This window comes from Chelonoidis abingdonii, chromosome 16, assembly GCF_003597395.2.
Source record: "Chelonoidis abingdonii isolate Lonesome George chromosome 16, CheloAbing_2.0, whole genome shotgun sequence".
Lineage (NCBI taxonomy): Eukaryota > Metazoa > Chordata > Testudines > Testudinidae > Chelonoidis > Chelonoidis abingdonii.
In genome coordinates this window covers 13,102,145-13,116,223 of record NC_133784.1, presented here as the reverse complement: position 1 = coordinate 13,116,223, position 14,079 = coordinate 13,102,145, and the positions used below count along the sequence as shown (strand labels likewise).

The 14,079-nt window shown below is 48.8% G+C and overlaps 1 protein-coding gene across 1 annotated transcript in view; it reads left to right on the top strand.

Annotated features, from left to right (window-relative positions):
- PAX2 (paired box 2) overlaps positions 1–14,079 on the top strand; it is a 96,808-nt gene that overhangs the window by 63,344 nt on the left and 19,385 nt on the right. The window contains 2 exon segments of the mRNA XM_032778195.2: positions 3,315–3,490; positions 5,234–5,360. Of these exon segments, the coding sequence (XP_032634086.2) occupies positions 3,315–3,490; positions 5,234–5,360 (303 nt within the window).

Sequence of the window (14,079 nt, the reverse complement as noted above, 5' to 3'; positions counted from 1 at the left end):
AGTTGAAAAGGAAACCCAACAGTGTCCGATGGCAGCAGGCAAACACAAAGAATTATAGGACTCCCTTTATGGTCACATGATTTTTGAGACAGTCTCATGATCTTTTGGTGCCAAACTCATAATGATGGAACTCCGTGAGCTGGCGACACTCCATCTGGAAACCACCAAATCTTTGACCTTTCCTGTTCATAAACCACCTCTCGGGGCAGTGTAGGGAACTCAAAGCACTGACTGTAGGGGCTCTGCTTCCTTGTGGGTATAACAACAACACTTACCTCCTGGCAGTGGCAGATCTCAAAGCACATGGCAGGTTTTTGAATGTATTTATCCTGTGAAGCAGGGAGGTGGTATGATTCCCATTTTACAGATGGGAAGTGAGACAAAGCAAGGCTTGATAACTTACCTCAGGTCACATAGAGCAGGGAAATAAACCCCATTCTCCCAAACCCTAGGCTACAAAACCATCCTTCTTACCACTAGGGAGAGTTTAGGAGATGACCCTAGGCCAAACCAGCCTTCGCTCCTCCCTCCTGCACTGTGTTCCTCATCTCTCATACATTTAAAGGCTAGCGGGGGCCATTCTGATTGGCTACCCTGACCTTCTGTTTAGCCCAGGCCAGAGATCTTCATCAAGCGATTGTTGCACCAAGCCCATAACTCCTCTTTGAGCTAGTTCATTCCCTATGTTTCTTTCTCTTTATAACTTTCCTTATGTCCCTGGCATAAATCCCTTTTCCCATCTAATTCCTCCTCCTCTCTCTTGCGTTGGCCCTTCCCTCCCTCCCTCTTTTCTCCCATTCTCATTCTTTGCCCCGTCTCTTGGGGACTGTACAGGCCCTGTCTTATCACCAGGTCTTGAGTTTACCAACAAAAATGATAAATAAATTAAAAAAAAAAGGTCAGTGAGCAGAATAACCCCTAAAAACAGTACTATCAGTGGGACATGATTGATCAATTGAATTCCATAGCAGCTGAAAAATGTGGGATTAAGTAGTGTATTATACGCACAATGAGTTGAGGCATGATGTTCATTTCAAGTTCATTTCGCCAGCCCTCTGCCACCAGATCAGGCAATCAATAGAGGCAGCAGATATCATATATCACCTCTCTCTGTGCTGGGGAGAGAGCACCATAATCTGTCGCAAATTTAGAGTGACAGATTTGTCAAGATCTGAAGGGCCCCTGAATAAATGAAGGAAAAGAGACTCCTGCAGCAACTTAAGAAAGCTCCTACACATACAAGCCTGGCCAGTGCCTGTGCACATACACACAGAGATGTTGGAGATACACAAGCACAGAGCCATAACAGACACACAAATGTACACACATAAATTGCAAATGCACGTGCACACAAATGCACGTGACCAGCCAAGCAGAGAAATGGAGAGGGTGAAATCTGGCCCCACAGAAGTCAGTGGGAGCTTTGCCACCTAGCTACACCATGGATATTCAGACACACTGGCGTGCAAACACACAAATAACTGAAATAACAGGTACACGTAGAGATGCAAGCCCTCATAGGCCTAGAATCACACATTCGTACCAGTACACACACCATCCACAAGTAGGTGGAGAGACACACACAGTGACATATGAGGTACTGTGCACCCACTCGCACAGACATGTCCACTGACTCAAACACACCAAAGAGATACACACCCTTCTCTCCAGTGAGACAGGCTGAGGTACACACATACATCAACACACACATGCTCCTCTTTCTCAGCGTGGACCCAGATTTTCCAAAAAGCACCGCACTGGCTTTCCTTGGGCCCTGAGCTGGCAGCCTGCATTTTCAAAAGAGCCTAACTGCTGTTTCAGCACCTCGAGAGATGATTTTCAAGCCCACTGAAAGCCACTGAGACTTGTGCTCCTTAATTCCTGAGGTACCTTTGAACATCGCCCCCTGACATAACAGCCAGTTCTCCCAAAGCTCGCTGTACCCAGCACACCTAGCTCTTCATCAGTCAAGCCCTGCACACTGAAATCCTTGCTTTGCCTGGATAAAGACTTCAGGACTTGGCCCCATGGAATAAGACCAGAGAGAGGGGAAAAGGGCTTAGTGCCAGGAAATGCTGCCCCCCTCCCGGGCCAAGGAGGGAGAGTGAGAAGGGGAAGGCTACCAGCTGGGACAAATCAATATGTAATATTTTCTATGGTCGTGCAAGTGGCACTGTACTAGGTTACTGTATATAATGTACTATTGATTAATCATATCATATAATCACCTATAAAGGGATACATCTTACGGCCAGGAGGGAGCAGGCTGGGCTACTCCTCTGGGCCACTGCAGTCTGGTCTCAGGTTGGGGTAGGAACTATGCCGGGGAGGCAATTGCTCCAGGGCAGGAGGGTGAGATGAGTGACAGCAGAGCTCTGAGGGGCGAGGTGCCCATTGGGGCACTGTCTTTGCCACAGGCAGACCACCATGACATGCAGCAGGCGGAGGGCAAAGTGGGTACTTGACCCTGCACCACGGCCTAAGGAATGCGTTTCGTTTGGGAGCCTCACTGTTTGGGCAACTCAGAGACAGCCTGACATCTGGGGAGATGGCACAATCCCTGGAATGGGGGTGTGACAGAGAGGCTGCCAGAGAGGGGTTAACGAACAGAGCTGAATGCTAATGCAGGGAAGGGGAGGTGAAAGACGGAGATCCTGACCTCAGGTGGGACAGGGCTTAAAATGCGGACAGACTCCCCTTGGGCAGGAAGGGGTTAGAACATGGATGGACTCGCATCAGGCGGGAATGGGGGTTAGAACGCAGACAGACTCATTTTGGATGGAACAGGCTGTTATAACACACACAAATCTGCCACCAATTTGATGCCACAACACAGCGCTCCCTTATTTCAGGTGTTTTTGGTGTGCTGTGATTTGGCTACATGTCCCCATCCCTCAGGCCCATTGCTTTGGAATGAGCTGCATCTCTGGTGGTCCCCTAGCAATGCTAATCTCTGCGCTTTGCTCCCATTTTACGCTCCTCAATGGAGATTTGGCGATTTTAACACTGGAAATCAGTGGAACTGAAACTTATCTCCGAGCCAAGTGCCATTCTCCATGGCCTCAAGTGTGCTGGGCAGGAGTGCTGTAATGTTGCCCATGGAAGCCAGGGGTGAGGGCAGAGCACAGGTGCTCACTCTCAAGACCTCTCAGCCTTCCCTCCCCACAGGCACAGCTCCCTTGGAATAGGGGGGTGCTCCTTTCCTGGCCCCTTTGGGGCTTGCACTGCATCACTTGCTGATCTGAGCCAGCAAACACCTCTCCTCAGGGACTGGGTGGGACTAACTCCCTGTTCTCTCTGTCTGTGTCCCACAGATGTGTCTGAGGGCTCGGTTCCCAACGGAGACTCCCAGAGCAGCGTGGACAGTTTGCGGAAGCACCTTCGTGCCGACACTTTCACCCAGCAACAGCTGGAAGCTTTAGATCGAGTCTTTGAACGTCCTTCTTACCCTGATGTCTTTCAAACATCAGAGCACATCAAATCTGAGCAGGTGGGGGCCTTGCCCGGCAACATGGGCACAAATGGGTGCTAATCAGGCATGTGGGGGACATGGCAGGGAGTGAGCTCCTTCATTCTCCCATGCACCTTCGACACTCACACCAGCTGCAGGCACACCTGTCTTGGCACTTATGTATATGTGCACATACTCCCCCGGACCGCTTCATGGACACACGCATGCACATGCATCCCTCTCTGCATGGACACACATGTACAGCCCTCTCCAGCTGGGCACGCACATGAACCCCTCTGAATATCCACGTGCACAAGTCGTTGTAAGGAAACATGCAACTTCAGATTGTACCAGTAACCAGGGAGCTATGAGTTTGTTACAAATCCCACAGGCTTCTATCTCACGGCCCAGCCCCCTCTGTGCTTCAGCAGCGCCTGCCCCACACTCCCGAAAGCTGTTTGTCTTAATAAAATGAAAATCAAAAGTCTTTTTAAACCGCCCCAAGCCATAAACTAACAAAGGAAGGGAAGGAGAAGCTGGCTGTAGACTCCCTTCATCCCTGAGTCTCTGGCTTTATTACAATGAATAACCTTTATTTACTTTCATTAGACTATTAAACACCGACACAGTCATTTTTCCCCCTGAAACTCTGAGCAGGGCCCATAAAGCAAATCCAAAGCCTAATTGAGTTCATTTTAATTTCTCTCCGATCACAGCGAATTACTCTGGTGATAAATCAGGGGGCAGGCTCACCCCCAGTAGAAGGCCTAATTTGCAGCTAATTACAAAACTGATTTCTACAGGAAGATCAATACGAGAAGGAATTGGAAATGAGTAGGCAATCGTGGCCGGACGGGGACAGAAGGGGGCAGGGAGGGGGCAACTTGCAGGCAATGTATGGGAGGGTAGGTGGGTTGGGGAAGCGGATTGAAAAAACAGAGTAGAAAGAGCAGAAAATCAGTTTTAATTTAATGTAATATTAATCAGAGCAACTTTTCCTGTGTTTTTGTAGTCCCTCTGGTTTCTGTGGCTCCGCGTCTGGTCTGGAGGCTGCCACAATAAAAAGGCAATTACCAGAGCCTTTCGGACAGGACACCCTTTCAGATTCAGTGGCTCTCCCCCTCCCACCCTTCTGTTAGCCATGTGGTTCTCCCCCCTCCCCAATTTCATACCCTGATGCACAAAGTGACAGAGGTGGGGGATGAGGCTTCTTTGTTTCTCAAGAGCCAGGAAAGAGGTGGGGGGAATCTCCGAGCAAACTGAGCTCAGATACAATGGCCAGTGGCCTACACAGGCCCTGTCTGCAGCAGAAATGTCCCAGCATCCCTGTCATTTCCACTGCAATCTCCTGCCCCAACCATGGGGACATATGTGTTAGCCATGCCCTCAACTCTCCTTTGCCAGAGAGGCTGCGACATCCCTTCTTGATTCTCCTTGAGCTTCTACCCACAAACTTTCCTCCTCATCCACAGGCCTGGAAGCTTGGCCATACCAGAGGGAATGGGCCACATTCTGTGCTCGGCCACAGCAGAGTAACTCCTATTGTTGGTCCCTCTCTGTTGCTGCTGCCCAGATGGGGAAGGAGCCACTGCTCACAGCAGAAGTGAGGGTCTCATCCACAGCTCCCTGCCCCCTGTCACCTTTTTCCTTCATCTGCTCCGTTTCCTCCTCCTCTCCCATCTGTGAGGGTTTGGCATCGCTCCTCTTCCTCCCCCCATCTGTATGCCGTTCCCTTCCTCTCGGCGCATCAATAGCGAGCTGTCTCTCTCCTCTCTTCCCCAGGGTAATGAGTACTCCCTCCCAGCTCTGACCCCTGGCCTTGATGAAGTCAAGTCAAGTCTATCTGCCTCTGCTAACCCAGACCTGGGGACCAACGTGTCAGGACCCCAGACGTACCCCGTGGTGACCGGTAAGCTGCCTGCCGAAAAGGCACTCCTAAGTCTTTCATTTATTCCCTAGTCATCACCATTAGCTTCTGCTTTTTCTCCTGATGCAAGATGCAGCTCTGTGGTTAACATTGGAATAGAAAGAGAGAGCAAGGGAGCCTGATGAATATAAAAAGTAAAGACAAGGTTAAAATTCACAGCACTGGCATCCAGGGGTACATATAGGTGTGCCCCAGTGTGACTCAGGGACAGGTCTGCCCAGCTGTTCATTGGGATAGGATAGGCAGACAGAGAAGAGAACCTGTGTTGCTGTGTCTTAGATTTCTCCTTCATGCTTGGAACAACAGACTCATTGCTCACACCTGGACTTCTCGGGGAGAACTAGCTGTTTAGGTTTGTATTTGGCCCTAATGTTTGGAAGGGATACTTGCAAGCCAGGACTCTCCTTTGCAAGCTAGGGCTGCTAAACTATCCTGGCTAAGCCTCCCCTCCCCTCAGCACATGTGCCTCCTACAGCATCTGTCAAAATAGCTCAGCTCCCAGCTTCCCCTCTACCTCATAGTAGGTGTATTAAAATCAGGTGTTTGTGGGAAGCCAGAGGGAGGAAATGAAACCAAATGTGAGACAGCTGGGGGACCAGAGCACAAAGGAGCAACAGACAATTCTGAGCCAGCAGGCTCTTTCGTTGTTGCATCCACATGCCATGGATGTCTCAGAAGGTGCTAGTGCTGGGGGTGGCACCCTTGTGCCGGAGTTAGACTGTCTTGATCCATAACAATGTAAGATGAGGAACGGCTAAGGGATGGCTTGATTACTCTGTAAGTATCTACATGGGGAACAACTACTCAATAAAGGGCTCTTCAGTTTGGCAGAGAGAGATCTAACACCATCCAATGGCTGGAAGATAAAGCTAGACAAACTCAGGCTAGCAATAAGGCATAAATGTTTGTTAGTGAGGGTAACTAATCATAGGAATGATATACCAAGAGGCATGTTGGATTTCCCATCACTGGCCATTTTTAAGTCACAATGGGATGTTTTTCTAACAGATCTGCTCTAGGTATTATTTTGGGGGCAGTTCTTTGGCCTGTGCTAAACAGGAGAATCCCAGTGGCCCAGGTATCTATGAATAGCACAAGCCAGGGACACAGGTCCTAACTCTGGTAGGTGAAGCATTTGAGGCTCCAAGAGAAAGGGGAAGCTCCCCAGGAGACAGGAAGACTGAGAATGGTGGAAGAGGGGTAGGTATCCCATGACTGAGCGAGGAATACGGGAGGTACAGGGAGATGCAATGACCTCAAGCACAATGGCACTAAGGACTGGTGGTAATGATGAAGGAAGCAAGGTGGAGCTGAGGCACATTCCTCACTAGGGAAGCAGCTGGCTGGGATCTCAGACTGGGCCCAGACACTCTTGCTGATCCTTGAGAGGAGATGCATGAGTCAGCCATGGGACATAGCCTGTCTGTGAGGGCCAGGGCACTGCTCTCCAGCCTTGAGAGGCAGCTGAGCCAGTAGGTGGATGGCTCCAGTACCCCAAATCTCCAAGGTTGCATTAGCCTAGTTGATTTGTTTGGGGAGTAGTCCCCTGAAATGGAAACTGCTCTGTGGCCAGTCAGGGGACAGTTCCGGGGGGACCATGTGCTCTCACTTATCCTCTGAAGGAGACTCCCACATTTCCTTGTAGCAACCTTGCCTAGTAGCCCACAGGGTCAGGGTGGCTGGTGGCTGAGTTGAGTACAGCTCCTAGGCAGCTGGCGTGGCTGGCTCCAGCATCACTCAGCTTCCCCCAGAGTAGTCACTGACCACAGGGGTTTTGAACGATGCCATGTTAGGATTTGGAGACCTCTGACCGCCAGGTGGGATCCAGGAGCATAGGTGAGAGTCACCTACAGATACATGGGCTATTTTGCCAGAGGCCTGCAAAAGCTTACTGGGCACTGGGGCAAGGTCAGGGGCTCGGTTTGAGAGAGCCAAGCGATGTGAGTCCTGAGACTTCCTGGGGGATAGGTTTTGGTTTGGCTGATATCAGAGCCTGACCTGGGGTATGTACGAGGCTGAACCTGCCCAGCGCTGCAGAGGTACTTAGACAGCTGGAATTTGTTGAACAATTGTGCCTCTCCTCCTTCCTACTAGATATATATGGCTGGAGATGCACTTCCCCTGCAAAGCCCAGCTGTGGGGGCCGGACACACCTCTAACAGAGGGTGCTTCCCTGACAAAGAGCACAGGATCTGGGGGACCTGACCTCGCTCACCTATGGGGCAGTGCCAGAGGAATAGGGCACCCTTATCTCTCTCACAAGACGCATCTCTCTGAGCTGGGGACAGGATCAGACACAGCACATCCCCTCGTCTTCCTTCTACTGGCCTGTGATGAGGGAGGGGACCAAAGATTCATGGCTATTAAGACCAGAAGGGACCATCAGATGACCTAATCTGACCTCCTGCACAGCACAGGCCAGAGAACATCATTCAATGTGGGACTCAAGCAGAATCCCAGTAGGCCTGAGACTCTGCACACGTTTTGGATCTGACCCTCAGGAATGGGTTGGAGGAGAAGGGGCTGCAAAGGAGACCCTGAACTGCTGCAGAAACTGAGTTCAGTGCCTCCCCCATCCATCCACCCATCCTGCACCATGGAACACTCCCAGCTCAGCTTGGGAACATCCCCGCCTGATCCATCTGGATCTGAGAGTGAGAAAAAGTTCATTTCAGGCCCAGCTTGACATTCCCAGGTGGCAACTTAGCACTAACATCTCAATCTGTATGCAACATTTCAATCAGGCACAGAGTAACAAAAGCAGAACCATTAACATTGGGAGCTGTTTGCCAGCGGTAATGACGGGGAAACTCAGAAACTGGAAATGAAAAGAGGATAAAACCCAACCCAAGAGGCGTGGGGAGGGGCGAAGAACAAGGGGTAGAGGATTATTCCTCTGCACTTAGGCCGGGATCCAACATTTGGATTAATGGCGCCATTACCCGAGAAAGGGCTGCAGATAATGCTCATTCTTAAAATGTTTTTGCTGGCAATTAAACAGCTGCAGTTATTGATCTTCATTGATTTGATGTCCCCCCTGATTTGCATAAGCCATTAAAGATGAATGGTTCACAATGTGTTTGTTATGGGCACAGACAGAGTTTTTTGGAGAGGCTGTCAAGGTGAGGAACGGTGAATCACTTCCTGATCGTCCATTGACCAGGAGCTATGTGGGGGCAGGACCATGAGGGGTACTCTGTGGTAAAGCAGGTTCTCCTCCAGCAAAGGGACACTGGATGTGCCTGCCTGAAGTTCAGGGCTTTGGCTGCTGAGGGTGCTTGGAGGAGGCAGTGTGGCATAGTGGATGCAGCACTGGACAGGGACTTAGGAGAACTGGGTTCTGTTCCTGGCTGTTTCTCACTTGGACTGAAATTCTGGCCCCTATGGGGTTTTGCCATTGACTTCAGTGGAGACAGAATTTCACTCTTGGTGCGTAACATTGGGCAAGTCATGTGACCTTCCAGTGTTTCAGTTGCCCAGTGTGTTGCATGGGGATGACCATCATGACTGAGCGCTAGGATGGGGGCGAAGTCTTATAAGGCTGGGAGGTGAAATAAAGGGGCTTTGGGGTCACTCATACCTTTTGTTCTGTACAGTTGGGGTTCTCTGTGACTCCCAGCAGTGCGCCATTTCAGCTTGTGGAAAGGAAGACACCTCTGGACACGCTACAATCTGAGACTGTAGAGTGCTGCCTATTGTCCAAGTTCTGGCCAGTTTAGGAGGGGGCTGGATGGGAGGAGAGGCTCTCCAGGGGCTCCAGCCAGCTCAAGCCAGAAGGAAGGGCTCTCTCTGAAGTCTCCAGAAAGAATAACATTGGGTTTCCTTTGGCAGTGGTTGATGGTGTCTTTTCTTGTTTGTGAAATCTGATTGAGAGCTGTGTAAGTTAAATATTGCAGCCCATAACCCCAGAGGGATTGCAGAGTATGGCTTGTGTTCCTCTGGTGTCCCACAGAGGGCAAGTTCACCAGTGGGCTCCTTGATCCACAGGGTGCTCTAAGGAAATACTGAAAGCAAAGGGAAGTGTGTGGTGCTGAAAGTCAGGGCACTGCTCACCAACACTGCATGATGCTACTGGAAGCAAAGAAGGCAGGGACCTCCCCACCACAAAGGGAAGAATCTGCCAAGAGCACTAGCAGCATATCACAGGGCATATTCCAAGAGCAGCTGCAGCGGTGTGGTTACAAAAGGCAGAACCTTGCTTAGCACAGCCAACACTGAGGATCAGCCTCCAAACAGTGAATCTGGAACACCTTTGATGATCTGTTTGCCCCATCACGTCCTGAAGAGAGACCACCTGACACCATTCATTCACAGTGGAGTGGGCGGGCCACCCTTACGCTTCCTCTGGAACATCAGCTGGTCATTTCCTTCCCAAGTGGATGCCAGTGGGCTAAAGAAGTGCAGTTGTGTAGTGTGCTGCTGCTCTCACCCAGGTGCCAGAGGATGGCCTCAGAACAGCTAGAAGCCCCATTTCCTTTGGCTCATCTTCTGCATGCGTCGGGGGACGGGGCAGGCTCCTTCATGCCAGCGAGCTGAGTGCTCGGAAGATGAAACTTGGAGCAAATCTCAGATCCTTGGGAACCAAACAGCTTTGTCAGAAACCAAGGCCAAGCCTGAGGGCCTCAAGTTAAGCTGTTGCAACCTATCTGAGAACCTAAGAAAGAACAAGGTGTGATTTTTAGAGGTGTTTTACACTGAAGTCAGTAAGAGCTGCAGGTGCTCAGCACCTCTGCAATTTGGGCCCCTTACCTAACTAGGAAGTGAGGAGACTAATGTTGGGCCACCCACATGTGCCATTTTTTTTAGATTTCAAAGCCAGAAGGGACATTTCTGATCATTTAGTCTGACCTCTTGCATAGCACAGGCCAGAGAATGTCTCCCAATGATCCCTGCATCCAGCCCATATCTTAAGGCTGAGCTAAAGCATTTATTTTAGCAAGGGTTCCCATCTTGATTTAAAGACTTCAAATGATGGAGAATTCACCACGTCCCTTGGTGATTTTGGCTCTGAATACTCCTGCGTGTTTTGATAGTCCCCATAGACATGTGAGCAGGGAGGGTGTGTAGTACTGGGAAAGCAAAGAGCAACACTAATGTGACAATATATATAGTGTGAGCTGATTTTCAGAGGTGCTCAGGGCTTGCAGTTCCCTCTATAGGAGTGCAGCACCCCAAAAGTCTGAGAAATAATAACTCAGGAGCAGCCAGAGTGAAATGGTACAGAAAGTTCTTTACGTGCTACTGACAATCAATAGGAACATTGTCCTCCATGGGGTTGTGCCCTATACATGGCACTGATAGCAAAGTTGGAGCCTAACCCAGGTTTTGGGTCTCAATGCATGTGCATGGAGGTGTTGAGACCCTGAGTGCAAGGACAGCCTATCTCCCTTGTTTGTAACTACCAACCCAGAAGCAACAGCTCTAAAAGCCAGTAGGCATGGAGAAGAGATGAGTGTGCACCTGGAGGGGGAACGTAAACCCCAAAAAGTTCAGCAGCTTGTTCTCGTCTATCATCAGTGGCTTCACAGATCCCCATTTTTGAAAACTAACAAGTAGCTATCACACAGAAGGGAACAGAGGAAAGCCACATGTTTCCAGGAGTGCTGGTAATGGGATGTGGAACTTTTTCAACAAAATAAGGAGGCTTAAAAAAGGCCTTAGTCCTACCAAAACAAAAATTTCCTTAACATCCACCATATGGAGGAAAGTCTCCCCTTTGGGAATATGTACCTGTTATAGCTTTCCTACTCAGATCTGAACCTTAGAGTTCAGAAAATGAGATGCTAGCAGGAAACCCCCAAGCTTAATTACCAGCTTAGATCTGATAGTGCTGCCACCAGCCAGGAATTCCAGGCTGGCAATCTGGTCTGTTACCCTGGGGACAGCACAACACCAGACATCACTATATACCTACTACCCTGTTTCACATTCCCCACAGTCCCTGGTGAGCTGCACAAGATCAATCCCTTTGACCCCAACCTACGAAAAATCAACAAGCTTTCAGAAGCCATCTTATAACTAAAAAGAAAGAAACAAGACAAAAATGGTGTCTGTATCACGGACCACCCAATAAAAAGGTTATTGCTTAAAAGAAAAAATGAATAAACAGCCTTATCAAAAACATAACATTCCGGAAACTATCACCATGTAACGAAGCCTATTGTCTTTTCTACCTTTGTCCAAAACTTTGAAACAGAAGATTAGAAAGCTGGAGATAGGTGACCCTCGAGACTAGAGTACACACGAGACGAGTAACAAAGTAACACCACCAACTTCGCTCCCCTGAGATCTGAAAAATCTTGTTTCCTGATTGGTCCTCTGGTAAGGTGTTTGGTCCCCTTTGTTAACCCTTTACAAGTAAAAGAAACATTAACCCTTAGCTATCTGTTTATGACAGCACCTGAGAACAGAAGACAATATTGAGATGGAATTCTGAAGTGGCTTTCAGTAATAGCTTGGTATCAGCATGGAGGTCCTTCAATTCAGTCAAGGAGGGTTAGCCAACAGGATAGCCATCAGAAAGTGTGAGAAGGCCAATCTTGAGGAAACTAAAACCCAGTGAACACTCACAATTGGCTTGCAAGCTTATTTGAGAACATTCTATTTCGCAGGAGGCTGTATCTGGAGATGGCCCTTTGAGAAATATTTGTCTATAGGCAAGGGAATTTTTTTTTCCCTCAGTTCACTCCTAGAAAGGTGCAGTATCAGCTAAATGAACCTTGACTGCAGCCACCTGCAGTCCAGACCAATCTATGATCCAAGCAAAGGGGCAAATAGGTACTTTAAAACACTTTGTGATCAACTGAAATGGAAAAGGACCTCCTTTTGTCTTCCAACACAGAGGATTGATACTACAGTGATCTGGTTAGCGGGTATGGACAGGAGCAGGATAATCTTCACATCATGGTTCTCACCAGCAAAGCCACCAAGTGCAGGGGGGCTAGCTCTCGTGGAAAACCCTTCCCTCTCCCTGAGAAAGAAGGCCTGTTCTTAGAAGAACAAATAGCATCCAGAGTGTCAAGGTCTGAGAACTAACCCAGAAATGTGCAAGTGCCCTAAAGTCTCACCTTCCTCAAGAACTTGTGCATCAGAGGAAAGGGAAAGAGGATTTCTTCATGGAGAAAGGATAGAATGAGTGTAATAGAGAACCAGGATCCTATCTCTTTCTGGAGCAAAACCACATGTATTTGAACTAGTTCCTGGAGGCACATCTATGTGCTTGTGATGATCCACATTTAAGAAAATAGAATTCACCACCTGTTGCAATGGTGACCTCCTCTGAGGGTCTATTGACTACAGGACACACCTTCAGCTTCTGTCTTTGCCACTCAAGCAAGTTGCAGTGAAACAGTTTAACAGTGAGCTCCAGTTAGAAATAGCCTTTCCAATGGCACAGTGAGATCCCAGTACTTTGGTGGACTGTGTAAAGAACTTGAGACAATACTATAGGCATGGATTAAAATGAGGCAGAACACTCCCCCTCCTCTCCTTGGCTTGAGATAGAAGCAACCTCCCCTGCTCTTGCTTGGGTTGGTGAGAATTCCCCTCTTGCTCCAATCTACTGTAACCGCTGACTCTAGAGAACAACTCTGCTCAGGGACTGAGTGAGCTGACCTAATAGTTCCTCTGCAGTTAACTGCCTGGAGTTTGCTTCATAGATGGCAAAGGCTAGAGAAAGACAGACCTCCAAGCTTTTACAGGTCACTTGCTGGAACTTCTCACACCAAATGCTCACTCCTGCATACCCAGTGCCTCCACTGAATGGCTGTCACCAAGAGGCATATGACAAATACACATGGTGCTGCCGCAATGATTCTGCTCCTCCAGCAGAATGGAGATACTTTCTGTGAGAAGGACAGACTGCAGCATGGAAATATGTCAAATTAGGTTAAGGGCACAGAGCCAGTGCAGATTAAGGCGGAAAGGGAAAACTGCTTTAAGGGTGAAGATCCGCAACTCTGTCCTTCCAAGATACCTGTTTAGACTTTGGAGAGCTAAGATGTAGCATAAGCTCCTTCTCTATTTGGGATCAGACAATAGCAATAGATCTCATGGCACGTCTGCAGACAAGGAGTGACTTTCCAGCACCAGGAGAGATGTTATCTTCTTATCTCATCAGAAGAGGTGGGAAAGCAAAAGGCATCACTCCACTCAGTGACTTCCAGGACCAAATGGCCCAAGGTGATGGTTGGCCAGATAGCTTAGCAATAGCAGGGAGAGGACAGAAATCAGAAGAGCTGGTTCCAAGCTTTCAGGGGAAGGTTCATTGAGGATAATTGTGAAGGTACAGAGGAGGGAATAGACAAGGATTTTGAAGAGGAAGGACTTAGTGAATCTTAGGCTTGAATGGGCATGAAAGGCAGATGGGCGTGATAAGCTGGATGTGGCTGGACCTGCAAGAAATGATGCCACCTTTAAATTAATGTTTAAGTTAGTTTGGTGCTAGAGATAATAGTGAATTGACATTCCTAGATCTGTTTGGTCTCAGTGCAGGTACGATCTTGCAATTGTGCCTCAACCCTGACCACAAGGGGCCACCTCTAGGGAAGATGATTATGTAGTCCTCATACCCCCTCAGTCCTAGGATTTAAGAGGCTGCCAATGAGTGCCTTTTGTAATGGCAATTTCTGTGACGTGGACCCACCAATCTATTTTACATCAGAGTCAGTCAACAGCCATCATTAAATGCATGCCTTCTGAG